The sequence below is a fragment of the Oncorhynchus masou genome, chromosome 18 (assembly GCF_036934945.1).
Source record: "Oncorhynchus masou masou isolate Uvic2021 chromosome 18, UVic_Omas_1.1, whole genome shotgun sequence".
Classification (NCBI taxonomy): domain Eukaryota; kingdom Metazoa; phylum Chordata; class Actinopteri; order Salmoniformes; family Salmonidae; genus Oncorhynchus; species Oncorhynchus masou.
Window position 1 is genome coordinate 70,960,965 of NC_088229.1, and position 18,847 is coordinate 70,979,811.

The following is an 18,847-nucleotide window of genomic DNA, read 5'->3' on the forward strand; positions in this document are numbered from 1 at the left end:
CTCTCTCCCCCTCTCTCTCTCTCTCTCCCCCCCTCTCTCTCTCTCTCTCTCTGTCTCCCCCTCTCTCTCTCTCCCCCTCTCTCTCTCTCTCTCCCACCCTCTCTCTCTCTCTCCTCCCCCTCTCTCTCTCCTCCCCCTCTCTCTCTCTCTCTCTCTCTCTCTCTCTCTCTCCCCTCTCTCTCCCTCTCCCCCCCCGCCCTCTCTCTCTCCCCCTCTCTCTCTCCTCCCCCTCTCTCCCCCTCTCTCTCTCTCCTCTCTCTCTCTCTCTCTGTGTCTACAAATCTCTCTCTCTCTCTCTCTCTCTCTCTCTCTCTCTCTCCCCCTCTCTCTCTCAAACACACACACATCTGCTAGACAGTCTTACGGTATAATAATTATATGTGAGCGTGTGTGGCTGTGTGTATGTGAGATGTTTCTCCTGGCTGTATTTCTCACACTCCGAGAGACCCGGGTTCTCCTCCTCAGCGTCAGAAGTCTTGGGCAACAAGCTGTTAGGCTGGATGCTCCACTCTCCATTGGGAGCCATAAAAGGGTGATGATAGCTTGTCAAGGTGATGATAGCTTATCATGAGCTCATATTTGCTGAGTCACGTCCGTGTGTGGTACTACAGCCTTTTATCACATGTGAAGACGGCGATGTACTCTAACAGCATCCATATTTCATATGGACTGTTGCGTGGTCTGAATGGACACATCACCGTTCACCAGTCCTTCTCACTGTCATCGTTGGTAGTAAAGTGACTCTGTATAAATAGGATGGTGCTGCTGAGAGCTCATACAGTAGAGGTATTTATGACTGAACAATAGGAAACAGACACTTCCACCACCAGTCATTCACACCTCTGTTACTCTGGCACTGCATCTGTTGACTGGACTGGACAGGACAGGGTGGGAGAGAGAACATGGAAGGGATAGAGAGAGTGATCACAGTGGAAGAGAGTGAGAGACAGGGAGATAGAGGGGGGGGGGGGGACAAGGGGGCAAGGGGGTGGAGAGAGAGAGAGAGACGAGGGAGAGAGACGGGGGACAGGGAGAGAGAGAGAGGAGACAAGGGGGGACAGGGAGAGAGGGAGAGAGGAGACAAGGGGGGACAGGGAGAGAGAGGAGACAAGGGGGGACAGGGAGAGAGAGAGGAGATGAGGGGTGGAGGGAGTTGGGGGGACAGGGAGAAAGAGAGAGGAGACAAGGGGTGGAGTGAGAAGGGGGACAGAGGGGGAGAGGTAAAGCAAACAGAGATGGTGTGTACCTTACTACTATAGTCCCTCATGACTAGGAAGTAACCTCTGCTCACTGGCGTACCATACACTCCTGCAACACCCAAAAAACCTCATAAGCAAGAAGGTTTACAATTACTGGAAATGAGTTGAAAAACTGCAACATGTTCTCTCAGCCTCATGGCAAAATGTGTAGAATAGCATGAGATTAGCTATAAAACTGCAGATTTTCCCCTTTTCCCATGGATAAATGTGTAGAATTGTAGTACGTTAGCTGTGTGTGTGTGTATGCTAGCCCTTGTTTGTGGCTATCTGCTGGCATGTAAACATATGCACACTGTTGAGCTCATGGCTTGTGTTCACATCGCGTCTCTGCACAGCCCAAGGATACTGCTTTCTCTATTCTCTATTATGGCTCGTTGCCCTTGGTTCACGACACTGTTCCACCTCTGTTCTGGCGTGTTTTCCCCTGGTTCATGACACTGTTCCACCTCTGTTCTGGCGTGTTTTCCCCTGGTTCATGACACTGTTCCACCTCTGTTCTGGCATGCCATGTCCCCTGGTTCATGACACTGTTCCACCTCTGTTCTGGTGTGTTGTCCCCTGGTTCATGACACTGTTCCACCTCTGTTCTGGCGTGTTGTCCCCTGTCTGCTTGTGTACCGGACACTCTACAATCCCTGACCCTTCTACAACAGGACAGCTAGTCTCACAAACTGACCCTGACACCCGCCGTCTGCCCACGTCCAGATGTTTGACTAGAGGTCACTGGAGGACAGGCTGAACCCACCCACACGTAGGCATGCAGTCAGGCAGGAAGTGACATAGCCCTCCACTCACGCACGCAGGCAGGCAGGCACACATACACACAGGAATGCACACACACACACACACACACACACACACACACACACTGAGCTCACAGCGCCGCAGCTCAGTAGTTTATTTAAGCAATAATGCCAGAGGAGGTGTGGTATATGGCCAATATACTATGGCTAAAGGGTGTTCTTATGCACAACGCAACTCGGTGTGCCTGGACACTGCCCTTATTCGGGGTATATTGTCCATATACCACAAGCCCCAAGGTACCATATTGCTATTATATACTGGTTACCAGCGTAATTAAATCGTAAAAATTAAATGTTTTGTCATACCTGTGGTATACGTTCTGATATACCACGGCTGTCAGCCAATCAGCATTCAGGGTTTGAATCAGCCAGTTGATGTTAGTCATGAGGGAATGAGTAAGAGGAGCTTTAGACAAGGACGCGACTGGTAATCATCTCTGAACCTCTGAAGGACCATCACTACTGAGGCTGCACATTTCTCCTCTCTGTCGTCGGAGTGGGCGACCGCCATTTTCACAATCTGCCAACGTACTTATGTTGTCAAACATGAATAAACTGATGTCCAAAACCCAGATGGAAGTTGAAGATAAACTCATAGAAAATATAATTCTAAGAAGACAGAGGTCCTCATTTTTTGGTCTTGTTCTAGCTAAATTAGACATTGTAAATTACTTTCTAAAATGAATTGCTTCTTCAACTTCAATGGTATAATCTTTTACAACTTTAAATTGTCTTCATTTGTGTTGAGGACATTGGGTGGTCTGAAACCCAATCTGTTTCAGCTCTTTCTGCTGGGGCTGGGGGGGATGATATTTAGCACTTCCATAATCCAAAAAATGACCCTTTATTTAACTAGGCAAGCCAGTTAGGAACAAATTCTTCTTTACAGTGACGTCCTACACCTGCCAAACCTGGACCAATTGTGTGCTGCCCTATGACACTCCCAATGACGGCCAGTTGTGGTGCGGCCTGGATTCAAACCAGGGTCTGTAGTGATGCCTCTAGCACTGAGACGCAGTGCCTTCGAACCGCTGAACCAGGGTCTGTAGTGATGCCTCTAGCACTGAGACGCAGTGCCTTCGAACCGCTGAACCAGGGTCTGTAGTGATGCCTCTAGCACTGAGACGCAGTGCCTTCGAACCGCTGAACCAGGGTCTGTAGTGATGCCTCTAGCACTGAGACGCAGTGCCTTCGACCGCTGAACCAGGGTCTGTAGTGATGCCTCTAGCACTGAGACGCAGTGCCTTCGAACCGCTGAACCAGGGTCTGTAGTGATGTCTCTAGCACTGAGACGCAGTGCCTTCGAACTGCTGAACCAGGGTCTGTAGTGATGCCTCTAGCACTGAGACGCAGATCACCGCGCCACTTAGGAACCCATGTAATAACATCACTGGTAAGAAGTAGAGATATATTTGATGCAGACGTCCAGTCAAGATATTTATTGATATAAAACTTTAAAAGCTGTATATGAAATGTCTCCTAAGTGGATAACTGAATTAGATGGTGCCAAGACTTCCCATTCACTGGTCGAAGCTTAACCACTTTTAACAACACAGATGAAAAGGAAACAATGCTGAATGGGTGTAGACAAGGAAGGGCTCTCCAACAGTAGTACCAAACCATTCAAAAGCCATTTTCTCAAAAGTGAGTTTACAAGTTGATCAACTTTAAAAAGCAGAATTACTTTCCAATTGTTTCCTCAAATGCAGTGTTGATATACCATTTTGTAGCTCTGACTCTCTACTTTTATTCAATGTAAAAAAAAAAACACAAATTAAAATTTTGCCTCATAGGACTGATTGGAGCCGGTCGGTTCACATATGGTTTAATGCGTCTTCATACAAATTATTGCTGGTTTTCCAGGCCAGCCAGTGGCAATAAAGAGATGCTGCTTGTGTTTTTGGGTGTGAGAAAACACAGCTGTAAACCTTCACAGGGATGTGTCTGTCATGCCACACATAGCATGGACCTCTGCTCTTATAGTGAACATGTTTTTTTTTTTTTACCTTTATTTAACCAGGCAAGTCAGTTAAGAACAAATTCTTATTTTCAATGACGGCCTGGGAACAGTGGGTTAACTGCCTGTTCAGGGGCAGAACGACAGATTTGTACCTTGTCAGCTCTTGGGTTTGAACTCACAACCTTTCGGTTATGAGTCCAACTCTCTAACCACTAGGCTACCCTGCCGCCCCATTTTGACTGGTAGGTCTACAGGGACTAGTCCTCCTTATCGAAGGTGGGGTGACTTTCTTTCTTTTTAGCAACAATGACAATGGCTTGTTTTGAAATGCTTGAGTTTCCGGTAACTCTCTTCATGATTTGAATGACTCAGGGGACTTTCTACTAGGTTCCAGGTTTATGGAATAAGCAACGTGTCAAAGAAAATTGGAATAGTTACTGTATTCAAAATATGATGGGGGGCCATGATTGCTGGGGCTCTACTATAGAGGTAGATAGTGGACTGACAGCATGGGCAGCGCCATTGAGGCTACAACCCATAGGAATCCCCACCCAGTTGACTACTTTGACTACTTTAAAATGGTGGCAGCATGGTGGAAGCCATTGATGGCGCTGCACATGCTAAAATGGCCTTTTGGCCACTAGAGCCTCTATGGCTCTACAGAAAACAGCCAGCCATTGACAGTGACAGCCATGATTTTTGTGGCTCTCCTGAACACAGACAGACATTGGCTATGCAGACGGCCATGATTGTTGTGGCTCTCCTGAACACAGACAGACATTGGCTATGCAGACGGCCATGATTGTTGTGGCTCTCCTGAACACAGACAGACATTGGCTTTCCAGAGGGCCATGATTGTTGTGGCTCTCCTGAACACAGACTTGGCTGATTGTTGTGGCTCTCCTGAACACAGACAGACATTGGCTTTCCAGACGGCCATGATTGTTGTGGCTCTCCTGAACACAGACAGACATTGGCTATGCAGACGGCCATGATTGTTGTGGCTCTCCTGAACACAGACAGACATTGGCTATGACAGATTGTTGTGGCGGCAGACATGATTGTTGTGGCTCTCCTGAACACAGACAGACATTGGCTATGCAGACGGCCATGATTGTTGTGGCTCTCCTGAACACAGACAGACATTGGCTATGCAGATTTTTGTGGCTCTCCTGAACACAGACCATGATTGTTGTGGCTCTCCTGAACACAGACAGACATTGGCTATGCAGACGGCCATGATTGTTGTGGCTCTCCTGAACACAGACAGACATTGGCTTTCCAGACGGCCATGATTGTTGTGGCTCTCCACAGACAGACATTGGCTAACACAACACAGACAGACATTGGCTATGCAGACGGCCAACACAGACAGACATTGGCTTTCCAGACGGCCATGATTGTTGTGGCTCTCCACAGACAGACATTGGCTATGCAGACGGCCATGATTGTTGTGGCTCTCCTGAACACAGACAGACATTGGCTATGCAGACGGCCATGATTGTTGTGGCTCTCCTGAACACAGACAGACATTGGCTTTCCAGACAGCCATGATTGTTGTGGCTCTCCTGAACACAGACAGACATTGGCTATGCAGACGGCCATGATTGTTGTGGCTCTCCTGAACACAGACAGACATTGGCTATGAGACGGCCATTGTTGTGGCTTGGCTTTCCAGACGGCCATGATTGTTGTGGCTCTCCTGAACACAGACAGACATTGGCTATGCAGACGGCCATGATTGTTGTGGCTCTCCTGAACACAGACAGACATTGGCTATGCAGACGGCCATGATTGTTGTGGCTCTCCTGAACACAGACAGACATTGGCTATGCAGACAGGCCATGATTGTTGTGGCTCTCCTGAACACAGACAGACATTGGCTATGCAGACGGCCATGATTGTTGTGGCTCTCCTGAACACAGACAGACATTGGCTATGCAGACGGCCATGATTGTTGTGGCTCTCCTGAACACAGACAGACATTGGCTATGCAGACGGCCATGATTGTTGTGGCTCTCCTGAACACAGACAGACATTGGCTATGCAGACGGCCATGATTGTTGTGGCTCTCCTGAACACAGACAGACATTGCTAAAGACATATGTTCTCAGCCAGGGGCTGTTCTGGCATCCTGTGAATGCAGAACCACAGGCAGTCTGGGCTGTTGAGGTCAACCATCTGGCATGGGGCATTATTTAACAGTGCATACGCTGGGACAAGCTATATATATTGACCAAATCCCGAGGTGCCTTATTGCTATTATAAACTGATTACCAATGTAATTAGAGCAGTAAAAATAAATGTTTTGTCATAGCCGTGGTATACGGTCTGATATATCACTGCTGTCAGCCAATCAGCATTCAGGACTCAAACCACTCAGTTTATAATATGTAATAGTGCATATGCTGGGACAAGCTGGCCCCATGTTCTGTCATAGTTTCCGGTTCCCTCCACACACAGGTGTGTTGTACTCACTCACTGCATCCCTGTGTGCTGTGTTGTGGCCTGGAACCTATCAATGCATGATTCATACGAAAGTAAATGCACTGTTAATTCAAGGTTAGGCCCAAGTGCAGACTGTGTGAAGTAACAATATTTATTGTAACCACAGGGGCAGGCCAACGACAGGTTAAGGCCAAAAAAAATAATCTAGTGAAAATCAGGAGCTGAGACAAAACGCTGGAAGGCTTGAACAAACAAGACAAACTGGCAACAGACAGAAAACACAGGTATAAATACCCAGGGGACAAGTGGGGAAGATTGGCGACACCTGGAGAGGGGTGGAGACAAGCACAAGGACAGGTGAAACAGATCAGGACGTGACAGTAAAGATACAGATGGTACGGGGCAACAGAGGATGAACAGCAGAGGGGCTAATGATCTTGAAGTGGGGGGAAATGGTCTCAGCTTCTGCCGCAGCACTATGGTGGCGTGCCAGGGCTTCAGGCTTGACATTCTTGGATACCGGTCATTGCTGCGGAAGCGAAGTGAACCACTCCTGGTACTCTGCAGAGCGATCCGGTGCAATTTCCAAGCCCCCAGGAAGACGTCCCGGGGCAGGCAGAGCTGACTTCAGGCAATGAGTGTGGCAGGACGGGCTCCAGCCGACGATGGAACCAGTAGCCTAGTCAATGGAGGGATTGTGTCGCTGGAGCCAAGAGAATCCCAATACCACGGGAACCTGCTGAGACTCAAACAGCAGGAATTGGATCATCTCGCTGTGGATCCCTGACACTCATAGGTTGACTGGGGTGGTCTGGTGGGTGACCCGGCCTATAGAATGCCCGTCCAACATTCTAACACCCATTGGAATGGAGAGGAGTCGATGCCGGAGTCGATGCCCAGCTCGGACGCCAGGGTAACATCCAGTTGATTAGTACCTGGAGAGACTTGGACCGGTCGCTCCACAGCAGGGTGATATGGAGGGGGGTGTGAGTAAGGGGAAAATAACAATTATCTTTAAGACCCACCAGAGTATTCACTCCAACGAATGAGCTGCATCTCTTGAAGGGACAGGTAGACACATAATGACCGCTCCCATAACCGTCCATCGATCCGGAAGGCGATGAGTGAGTCAAGATCCATCGGTAGTTCCCGGGCTGTAAGCTCATCCTTTACCCCCGCCAATAACCCGTGCAGGAACGTGTCGTACAGCGCTTCCGTGTTCCAGGTACCCTCCACTGCCAGCGTGCGGATCTCCACCACATAGTCTGCCACACTGAGGGATCCCTGCTGAAGCTGGAGAAACTTCCGGGCAGTCTCTCTCCCGAACATCGGACACCAGAGCCTCAAAACCGCTCACCTCCACCACGAATACCTCCAGACTGAGGCAGACGTCATATTGTTGCTCCCACACCTCTGTGGCCCAGATGAGTGCCCTCCCAGACATCAGCGTATCTTTGAGCGGTCCGAGGGGAATGAAGAAGGCTGCAGCTCGAAAACGACGGAGCACTGGGAGAGAAAGGCCCGGCAGTTTCTGGAATCTCCGTTGTAGCCCTCTTGGGGAAGTACGCGTTGTTCCCGTGAAACCGGTGTGACAGCCCTGCTACCAGCTGGGTTACTGAGGGGCTGGGAGGTCACAGTCATGGTAGGCTGCCTCGTAGGCAACCCACAGAATTGCTCTCGCAAAGCATCCAATGCTATAGGTTGTGACGTTTGGCCATGTCCTGGAACCCTTCCATCAGACCACGAAGCATCTCCTCGTGTCTACCAATGGTGGCTCCTTGGGAGGAGATGGCGTTGCGGAGCAAGTCCAAGTCTGCTGGGTCAGTCATGTCCAGTTCGTAATATCAGGAATCAAGGTAAGACCCAAGTGCAGACTGGGTGAAGTAATAATATTTATTGTAACCACAGGGGCAGGTAAATGACAGGTCAAGGCAGGCAGGGGTCGATAATCCAGAGGTGGAGCAAAGGCACAGGCAGGCAGACTCAGAGGCAGGCAGTGGTCAGGCTTTCTGGTACAGGGTCAGGACAGGCAAAGGTCAAAAACCAGGAGGAGAAGAAAAAGAGAGACTAGGGAAAAACACGAGCTGAGACAAACCGCTGGTAAGCTTGAACAAACAAGACAAACTGGCAACAGACAGACACCCGCCCTCCTTAACACCCGCCCTCTTAACCCGGAAGCCAGCTGCACCAATGTTTCAGAGGAAACACCGTTCAACTGACGACCGAGATCGGCCTGCAGGCGCCCGGCCCGCCACAAGGAGTCGCTGGAGCGAGATGAGCCAAGTCAAAAATGAAACAGCCAAATCCTTCCCCAACCTGGACGACGCTGGGCCAATTGTGCGCCGCCCTATGGGACACCCAGTCATGACCAGTTGTGACAGCCTGTGTGAGTGCCTACAGGGAGAGTAACGAACACACACTCGGGTGACAAAGCTACAAAGGAGTATAATGAGATCATCTGAAAATAACTAGGTAAGATACTAAAGTGAGAGAGTGATAACTTACTGTCATTCTATCCTTGAATAACCCGTCACGAACTACTCGGCGGAACCGTCTTTGTTTTGGTGGCAACACCGCCAATTGACAAGGCCGCCGCTTACAGCTGTCGCTGAGAAAACGTAGGGAGACTGAAGTACTAACACTAATAGCACTAGGTAGAGGGACAATACATAACTGTCCAGAACTGTCGATGAGCACTGAGACTCGGGGTCTAGGGGGTCTCTGTAAATACTCAGAGAGGACAGGTAAGTACACGTACCCCTCCGACAGACACACCACCAATTATCAGGTGGCTGCTACACAAATTGACCTACTGAAACCAGTCCAAGTCAATGATTCAACACTTCACAGCCACAAGTACTGAGCATTCAGCAGTTTAAACAGCACTGATTAAGTAGGCCACTAGGTAAAGGGACAGCGCTTAACTAGAGTCGCTCTAGACAGACTATATGAACAACAACAACTTATAGAAACACAAAATATACTTAGGCTCCTCAGAAATGAGTTGTCTTCCCAGAACTATAGATTAACCCTCTCCTTTCCTCTCCTCTCCTCTCCTCTCCTCTCCTCTCCTCTCCTCTCCTCTCCTCTCCCTCTCCTCTCCTCTCCTCTCCTCTCCTCTCCTCTCCTCTCCTCTCCTCTCCTCTCCTCTCCTCTCCTCTCCTCTCCTCTCCTCTCCTCTCCTCTCCTCTCCTCTCCTCACCTCTCCTCTCCTTTCCTTTCCTCTCCTCTCCTCTCCTTTCCTCTCCTCTCCTCTCCTCTCATTTGCAGGAAAGCATTGATTGGAATGACATCTCTCTTGAGCGACAGTTTCTGTCTTCAATGATAGAAGTTAATCCTGCACATTGTTGATGTCATCGTTAATGACTAAGTAGCACTAGTAGCAGTAGTGAGGGAATGTGGTGATGTGTCTGTGTTGATGTTAGATTTTTCTCTTAGGGACATTTTCTGTGATTCATTCATGTTAGACTCTGTTCCTCCCAACTCATTTTAACATCCAAGAATGCTGCCTCATCCCTTTCATAACTGAAAAATGAAGAGCAAGCTGTCTATTAAATCAGAAACAATAGGTTGTGTTTGCTTCTGCATAACGGTGGTGATGATGTGTGCTAGAGCTGATAACATGTTTTATAACACATCTCTAGCACTCCGACTTGATGGAATTATGACTGGTCAAATATTTACGACTCAAGTTGCATGCATTGCCTGTTACTTGTCTCATTCAGTGGTCATCAGCCTTGAACCTGGAGGGTGGGAGGGGTTGCAGGCTTTTACTTCAGCCAACCATCACAAACCATCACCAACCGTCACCAACCAACCATCACCAACCAACTAACCATCACCAACCGTCACCAACCAACCATCACCAACCAACTAACCATCACCAACCATCACCAACCAACCATCACCAACCAACTAACCATCACCAACCAACCAACATACCATCACCAACCAACACACCATATTTAGCTAAGCATAATCTTTTTTTATTTTTTTATTTCACCTTTATTTAACCAGGTTGGCCAGTTGAGAACACTTTCTCATTTACAACTGCGACTTGGCCAAGATAAAGCATAGCGGTCTGACACATACAACAAAACAGAGTTACATATGGGATAAGCAAACGTACAGTCAATAACACAATAGAACAATCTGTATACAGTGTATGCAAATGATGTATGGAGGTAAGGCAATAAATAGACCAATAGTGGCAAAGTAATTACAATTTAGCAATTTACACTGGAGTGATATATGTGCAGATGAGGATGTGCAAGTAGAAATACTGGTGTGCAAAAGAGCAGAAAATAAATATGGGGATGAGGTAGGGGATGATAAATATGGGGATGATAAATATGGGGATGAGGTAGGGGATGATACATATGGGATGAGGTAGGGGATGATAAATATGGGGATGAGGTAGGGGATGATAAATATGGGGATGAGGTGAGGGGATGATAAATATGGGATGAGGTAGGGGATGATAAATATGGGGATGAGGTAGGGGATGATAAATATGGGGATGAGGTAGGGGATGATAAATATGGGGATGAGGTAGGGGATGATAAATATGGGGATGAGGTAGGGGATGATAAATATGGGATGAGGTAGGGGATGATAAATATGGGGATGAGGTAGGGGATGATAAATATGGGGATGAGGTAGGGGATGATAAATATGGGGATGAGGTTGGGAATGATAAATATGGGGATGAGGTAGGGGATGATAAATATGGGGATGAGGTTGGGAATGATAAATATGGGGATGAGGTAGGGGATGATAAATATGGGGATGAGGTTGGGAATGATAAATATGGGGATGAGGTAGGGGATGATAAATATGGGGATGAGGTAGGGGATGATAAATATGGGATGAGGTAGGGGATGATAAATATGGGGATGAGGTAGGGGATGATAAATATGGGGATGAGGTAGGGGATGATAAATATGGGGATGAGGTAGGGGATGATAAATATGGGGATGAGGTAGGGGATGATAAATATGGGGATGAGGTAAGGGATGATAAATATGGGGATGAGGTAGGTAGTTGGTTGATGGGCTATTTACAGATGGGCTGTGTACAGCTGCAGCGATCGGAAAGCTGCTCTGACAGCTGACGCTTAAAGTTAGAGAGGGAGACAGAAGTCTCCAAGCAAATTTTTTGCAATTCGTTCCAGTCATTGGCAGCAGAAAACTGGAAGGAAAGGTGGCCAAAGGAGGTGTTGGCTTTGGGGATGATTACATAGATGTATGTAAAGGTGAAGCATTACAATAGTAGGTCTGTTGATGAGCATATATGATGTTGGAATACCTCACCTGGACGGCATCCAGGGTTCCCATGAACTAATAAGAATCTCAAGCGTCCCTTTGTCCCTCTGTAGACATACAGTGACATAAAGACCCTAACATAGAAGTCTCCTGAATCACCCCGGTGTCTGGTTAGGTTTCCCACTAAAACGTATCTCTTAAAGTCGCTTGTGCAACCTGGCAACCTCTCCAATAACAGAGAGTAATCGTTAAGGAATTTCAGGCAGTTTTCCCAAGCACAATAACATGTTACAATGGTTTTGACCTTATGCTGAGCCATGGTGTTTTAATCAGTAGCATCTGGCCAGAGTTGGCTATTCAGTGACTTTGTTAGTTTGTGTGTGTGTGTGTGTGTGTGTGTGTGTGTGTGTGTGTGTGTGTGTGTGTGTGTGTGTGTGTGTGTGTGTGTGCGTGCGTGCGTGCGTGCGCGTGTGACCCATTTTGTATTCTACATGAGTCAAATGACATCCATTTCCGCTGTTTTAAATGGCTGCTGTTCATACAAGGATTTGTACAGTGCTAGACGTGACCTGCTTGTAGACCTAATAGTCAGCAAGGTGAGGCAAGTAGTCTCACCAACAGCACACATGCATAAACATTCTTGTGTGAAGGGGAAGCTGTTTTGATGTTGATAGTGATGTGTTTTCCTGTGTTCCAAATACCCCAGATATTGTGGTTGTGGGGGGAGCCCAGGGGGAGGTGCTAATTTTTGGAAATGGGCTGATCATTGGATGGCTACATGTAGAAGACCTTTGCAGAGAAGCTACTTAAATACCAGCCCCTGTGGCACGCTTGGACAGCTTCGGGTGGACGTGCAAGCTGGTGGCTCTGATATTTGGCAGTCTCAGCCATGAACAACAGGCTTCCAGTGCGTGGACTCCAGATTGCGGGCCTGACAACAACTAGGGCAAAGCAATTGGCGAGGTACTGCTCTGTTTCAGCTGTCGTTGGCAGCCGAGCTGTTTGGAGAATGAGGTGCTTTCTGTACCCTTGAGTGCCAGGCATGCAGGGACCTTTGAAATGTTTGGATATTTTTTCTGTAAATTTGATTGGAGGATTCAAATAAATTATTTAAAATGTATGCGGACATGTGTGTGTTCTATCATGCCTGGCCAATAGCAGGCTGGCTGTAGTTGTTTGTTGTTCTTAGTATTGCATTATAAACTTGGTGGTTTGAGTCCTGAATGCCGATTGGCTGACAGCCGTGGTATATCAGACCGTATACCACAGGTATAACAAAACATTTTATTTTTACTGCTCTAATTACACCAGTTTATAATAGCAATAAGTCACCACGGGGGTTTGTGGTATATGGCCAAAATACCACGGCTAAGGGCTGTTATTACGCATGACGCAACGTGGAGATCCTGGACACAGCCCTTAGCCGTGGTATATTAGACTTATACCACAACTCCTCGGGCCTTATTGCTTAAATATACCACAGTATTTCCACCAATGATGTCATTGTGAAATGAGCTAGAAATAAATTAAAAAACTTGTGTGAAAGCTGAAAGTCCTTTATGTCCATTTTATTCCTATTTTTTACGTCTTTATCTGTTTTGACAGAAAACTGCGTCTATGACCTCACTGCCGGTTGAGGACGTAGGAGAGCCTCTCCCTCAACACTGGAAGTGCTACATGTCACCACAGGGGCGGCGCTACTATTTCAACACCTCCAGCAACGGTAAGGAGACTGATATACAGTCAGAAAGGATTCACACCTATTGACTTGTTACACATTTTGTTGTGTTACAGCCTGAATTTAAAATGGATTCAATTGAGATTGTTTGTCTCTGACCTACACACAATACCCCATAATGTCAAATTAATAACACATGAAAAGCTGAATTGTCTTGTGTCAATAAGTGCTCAACCCCTTAGTTATGGAATGGCTAAATACGCTCAGGACTAAACATTTGCTTAACAAGTCACATAATAAGTTGCATGGACTCACTCTGTGTGCAATAATAATGTTTGACATAATTTTTGAATGACTACCTCATCTCTGTGAAAAGCCTGTACAGAATTAAAATAATTTGAATCGTTAAGGACTGGGGAGTTTTTCAGGATAAAAAAGAAACGGATTGGAACTTAGCACAGGCAAAATCCTAGAGGAAAACCTGGTTCAGTCTGCTTTCCACCAGACGCTGGGAGATTAATTCACTTTTCAGCAGGACAATAACCTAAAACACAAGGACAAATCTACACTGCAGTTGCTTACCAATAATTCAGTGAATGTTCTTGAGTGACCAAGTTACAGTTTTGACTAAAATCTACTTAACAATATCTGTCATGATCTGAAAATGGTTGTCTAGCAACGATTAACAATCAATTTGAAAGAGCTTGAATTTAAAAAAAGAAAAGAATAATGGGTAAATGTTGCGCAATCCAGGTGTGAAAAGCTCTTAGGGACTCAGACATACCCAGCTGTAATCGCTGCCATGGAAATTAGATATGTCTGTATCTTATTGTCGATACATTTGTAAAAATGTCTAAAAACATGTTTTCACTTTGTCATTATGGGGTATTGTGTGTAGATTATTTTTTAAATATTTTATATCCGTTTTGATTTCAGGCTGTAATGCAACAAAATGTGTAATAAGTTAAAGGGTACGAATGATTGATTTATAGTGTTATAGACCTACCGGTGACCAGCCCACATGGGCATACAAGAATACTTTCTGACGACACTGTACATGTATTGCCTAAGGTAGGTTGGTTCATAATAATCCAGAGATTTTGACAGTTGGTATGAGTGAAACTCAATGACAATGGAATGTTCAATGTCCTACTGTTACATAACAATGACAATGGAATGTTCAATGTCCTACTGTTACATAACAATGCCAAAGGAATGTTCAATGTTCTACTGTTACATGACAATGTCAATGGAATGTTCAGTGTCCTACTGTTACATAACAATGTCAAAGGAATGTTCAATGTCCTACTGTTACATGACAATGGCAATGGAATGTTCAATGTCCAACTGTTACATAACAATGTCAAAGGAATGTTCAATGTCCTACTGTTACATAACACTGTCAAATGAATGTTCAATGTCCTACTGTTACATAACAATGTCAAAGGAATGTTCAATGTTCTACTGTTACATGACAATGTCAATGGAATGTTCAGTGTCCTACTGTTACATGACATTGTCAATGAGACGCAATGTTGGTTAATGGTTTTTAAGTAACCATTTCAAGACAAGGTCTACTACACCTGTTGTATTTGGCGCATGTGACAAATCAAACTTGATTTGATTTACATAAAAATGTCAATGAGTTCCCGCTGACTGCTGAGGCATCTGACGTACTGCTGGGTGTTGAGGCACATCATAGACTTGGGGAAGACATCTCTTCTTGTCCCCTCTTCACACCATTGTCTCTGTCAACACAATTAGCTGGCTGTCTCTTTTCCCAGCACCACCACTCAAACACACACACAGGGACAGAGAAACACAGGGACAGAGAAACACAGGGACAGAGAAACACAGGGACAGAGAAACACAGGGACAGAGAAACACAGGGACAGAGAGACACAGAGACAGAGAAACACAGAGACAGAAACACAGAGACAGAGAAACAGAGAGACAGAGAAACACAGAGACAGAAAAACACAGGGACGGAGAAACACAGAGACAGAGAAACACATAGACAGAGAGACACAGAGACAGAGAGACACAGAGACAGAGAAACACAGAGACAGAAACACAGAGACAGAGAAACACAGGGACGGAGAAACACAGGGACAGAGAAACACAGAGACAGAGAAACACAGAGGCAGAGAAACACATAGACAGAGAGACACAGAGACAGAGAGACACAGAGACAGAGAAACACAGAGACAGAAACACAGAGACAGAAAAACAGAGACGGAGAAACACAGGGACGGAGAAACACAGAGACAGAGAAACACAGAGACAGAGAGACACAGAGACAGAGAGACACAGAGACAGAGAGACACAGAGACAGAGAAACACAGAGACAGAGAAACACAGAGACAGAGAAACACATGGAGAAGAGAAACACAGAGACAGAGACAGAGAAACACAGAGACAGAGAAACACAGAGACAGAGAAACACAGAGACAGAAACACAGAGACAGAAACACAGAGACGGAGAAACACAGAGACAGAGAAACACAGAGACAGAGAAACACAGAGACAGAGAGACAGACACAGAGACGGAGAAATACAGAGACGGAGAAACACAGGGACGGAGAAACACAGGGACGGAGAAACACAGGGACAGAGAAACACAGAGACAGAGAAACACAGAGACAGAGAAACACAGAGACAGAGAAACACAGAGACAGAGAAACACAGAGACAGAGAACACAGAGACAGAGAAACACAGAGACAGAGAAACACAGGGACGGAGAAACACAGAGACAGAGAAACACAGAGACAGAGAAACACAGAGACGGAGAAACACAGAGACAGAGAAACACAGAGACAGAGAAACACAGAGACAGAGAGACACAGAGACGGAGAAACACAGAGACGGAGAAACACAGGGACGGAGAAACACAGAGACAGAGAAACACAGAGACAGAGAAACACAGAGACAGAGAAACACAGAGACGGAGAAACACAGAGACAGAGAAACACAGAGACAGAGAAACACAGAGACAGAGAAACACAGAGACAGAAAAACAGAGAGAAACGGAGAGAAACACAGAGACGGAGAAACACAGAGACGGAGAGACACAGAGACGGAGAAACACAGAGACGGAGAAACACAGAGACAGAAACACAGAGACAGAGAAACACAGAGACAGAAACACAGAGAAGAGAAACACAGAGACTGAAACAGAGACAGAGAAACACAGAGACAGAAACACATGGGGAAGAGAAACACAGAGACTGAAACACAGAGACAGAGAAACACAGAGACAGAGAAACACAGAGACAGAGAAACACAGAGACAGAAACACAGAGACAGAGAAACACAGAGACAGAAACACAGAGACAGAGAAACACAGAGACAGAAACACAGAGACAGAGAAACACAGAGACAGAAACACAGAGACAGAGAAACACAGAGACAGAAACACAGAGACAGAGAAACACAGAGACAGAAACACATGGGGAAGAGAAACACAGAGACTGAAACACAGAGTCAGAAACACAGAGACAGAGAAACACAGAGACAGAGAAACACAGAGACAGAAAACACAGAGACAGAAACACATGGGGAAGAGAAACACAGAGACTGAAACACAGAGTCAGAAACACAGAGACAGAGAAACACAGAGACTGAAACACTGAGTAAGAAACACAGGACAGGGAAACACAGAGACAGACACTTAAATGAACTCAGGGAAACACAGAAGTAATTATACATGGAGTCAGAAAACAGAAAACACAGGGTGACCTCCTGGGGAAGAGAAATTTTCCTGCTCTGCTGGCAGCTCTCAGAGAGCGAGAGAGAATACATTAATGAAGTTCAGGTTCTGAGTTTACAGATGCTGGTTATAATTTGAGGAGAAGTAAAATAGGCATCATGGGCGAATGTAGACTATTTAGAATGTGAGTTGTAACTATTTAGAATGGGAAACACAGAGACATTTAGACATGGGAAGTTGAAACATTTAGAATGGGAGGATGTAGTCTATTTAGAATGGGAGGTTGTAGACTATTTAGAATGGGAGGATGAGACTATTTAGAATGGGAGGACAGTAGAAACATTTAGAATGGGAAACACAGAGACAGAAACAATGGGAAGTTGTAGACTATTTAGAGACTGGGAGGATGAGTCTAAACAGAATGGAGGTTGTAGAAACACAGAGAGGATGAAACACAGAGACAGGAGAAACACAGAATGGGAGAGAAACTATTTAGACATGGGAGGATGTAGACAGAGAATGGGAGGTTGAAACTATTTAGAATGGGAAACATGTAGTCTATTTAGAATGGGAGGTTGTAGAAAGAATGGGAGGATGTAACATTTAGAATGGGAAACACAGAGACAGAGAAACACAGAGACATTTAGAAACACAGATGACAGAAACACATGGGGAAGTAGAATTTAGAATGGGACTGAAACACTATTTAGAAACACAGAGACAGAGAATGGGAGGATGTAGTTTCTCTTTAGAATGGACAGGTTGTAGATTATTTAGAATGGGACCTTAAATTTAAATGGGAGGATGTAGTAATTATAGATGGTGTGAAAAGGGGTGACCTCCTAGGGGAGGATTATTTTCCTGCTCTGCTGGTAGCTATTTAGAATGGGAGGATGAATACATTTATGAATGTTCAGGTTGTAGACTTTTAGAATGCTGGTTATAATTTGAGGAGAATGTAAAATTTAGAATGGGCGGATGTAGACTATTTAGAATGGGAGGTTGTAGACTATTTAGTGGGAGGAGAGTCTATTTAGAATGGGAGGTTGTAGACTATTTAGAATGGGAGGTTGTAGACTATTTAGAATGGGAGGATGTAGTCTATTTAGAATGGGAGGTTGTAGACTATTTAGAATGGGAGGATGTAGACTATTTAGAATGGGAGGTTGTAGACTATTTAGAATGGGAGGTTGTAGACTATTTAGAATGGGAGGATGTAGACTATTTAGAATGGGAGGATGTAGACTATTTAGAATGGGAGGTTGTAGACTATTTAGAATTGTAGACTATTTAGAATGGGAGGATGTAGACTATTTAGAATGGGAGGATGTAGACTATTTAGAATGGGAGGTTGTAGACTATTTAGGAATGGGGAGGATGTAGACTATTTAGAATGGGAGGTTGTAGACTATTTAGAATGGGAGGATGTAGACTATTTAGAATGGGAGGATGTAGTCTATTTAGAATGGGAGGTTGTAGACTATTTAGAATGGGAGGATGTAGACTATTTAGAATGGGAGGTTGTAGACTATTTAGAATGGGAGGTTGTAGACTATTTAGAATGGGAGGATGTAGTCTATTTAGAATGGGAGGTTGTAGACTATTTAGAATGGGAGGTTGTAGACTATTTAGAATGGGAGGTTGTAGACTATTTAGAATGGGAGGATGTAGACTATTTAGAATGGAGGTTGTAGACTATTTAGAATGGGAGGTTGTAGACTATTT

At 45.5% G+C, this 18,847-nt stretch overlaps 1 protein-coding gene across 1 annotated transcript in view; it reads left to right on the forward strand.

Moving 5' to 3' along the window:
* The window catches only part of LOC135505217 (growth arrest-specific protein 7-like), a 119,615-nt gene that overhangs the window by 7,775 nt on the left and 92,993 nt on the right, over positions 1-18,847 (forward strand). Inside the window, exon 2 of the mRNA XM_064924395.1 lies at positions 13,340-13,457. Within this exon, the coding sequence (XP_064780467.1) occupies positions 13,340-13,457 (118 nt within the window). The remainder of the gene's footprint in view (positions 1-13,339; positions 13,458-18,847) is intronic.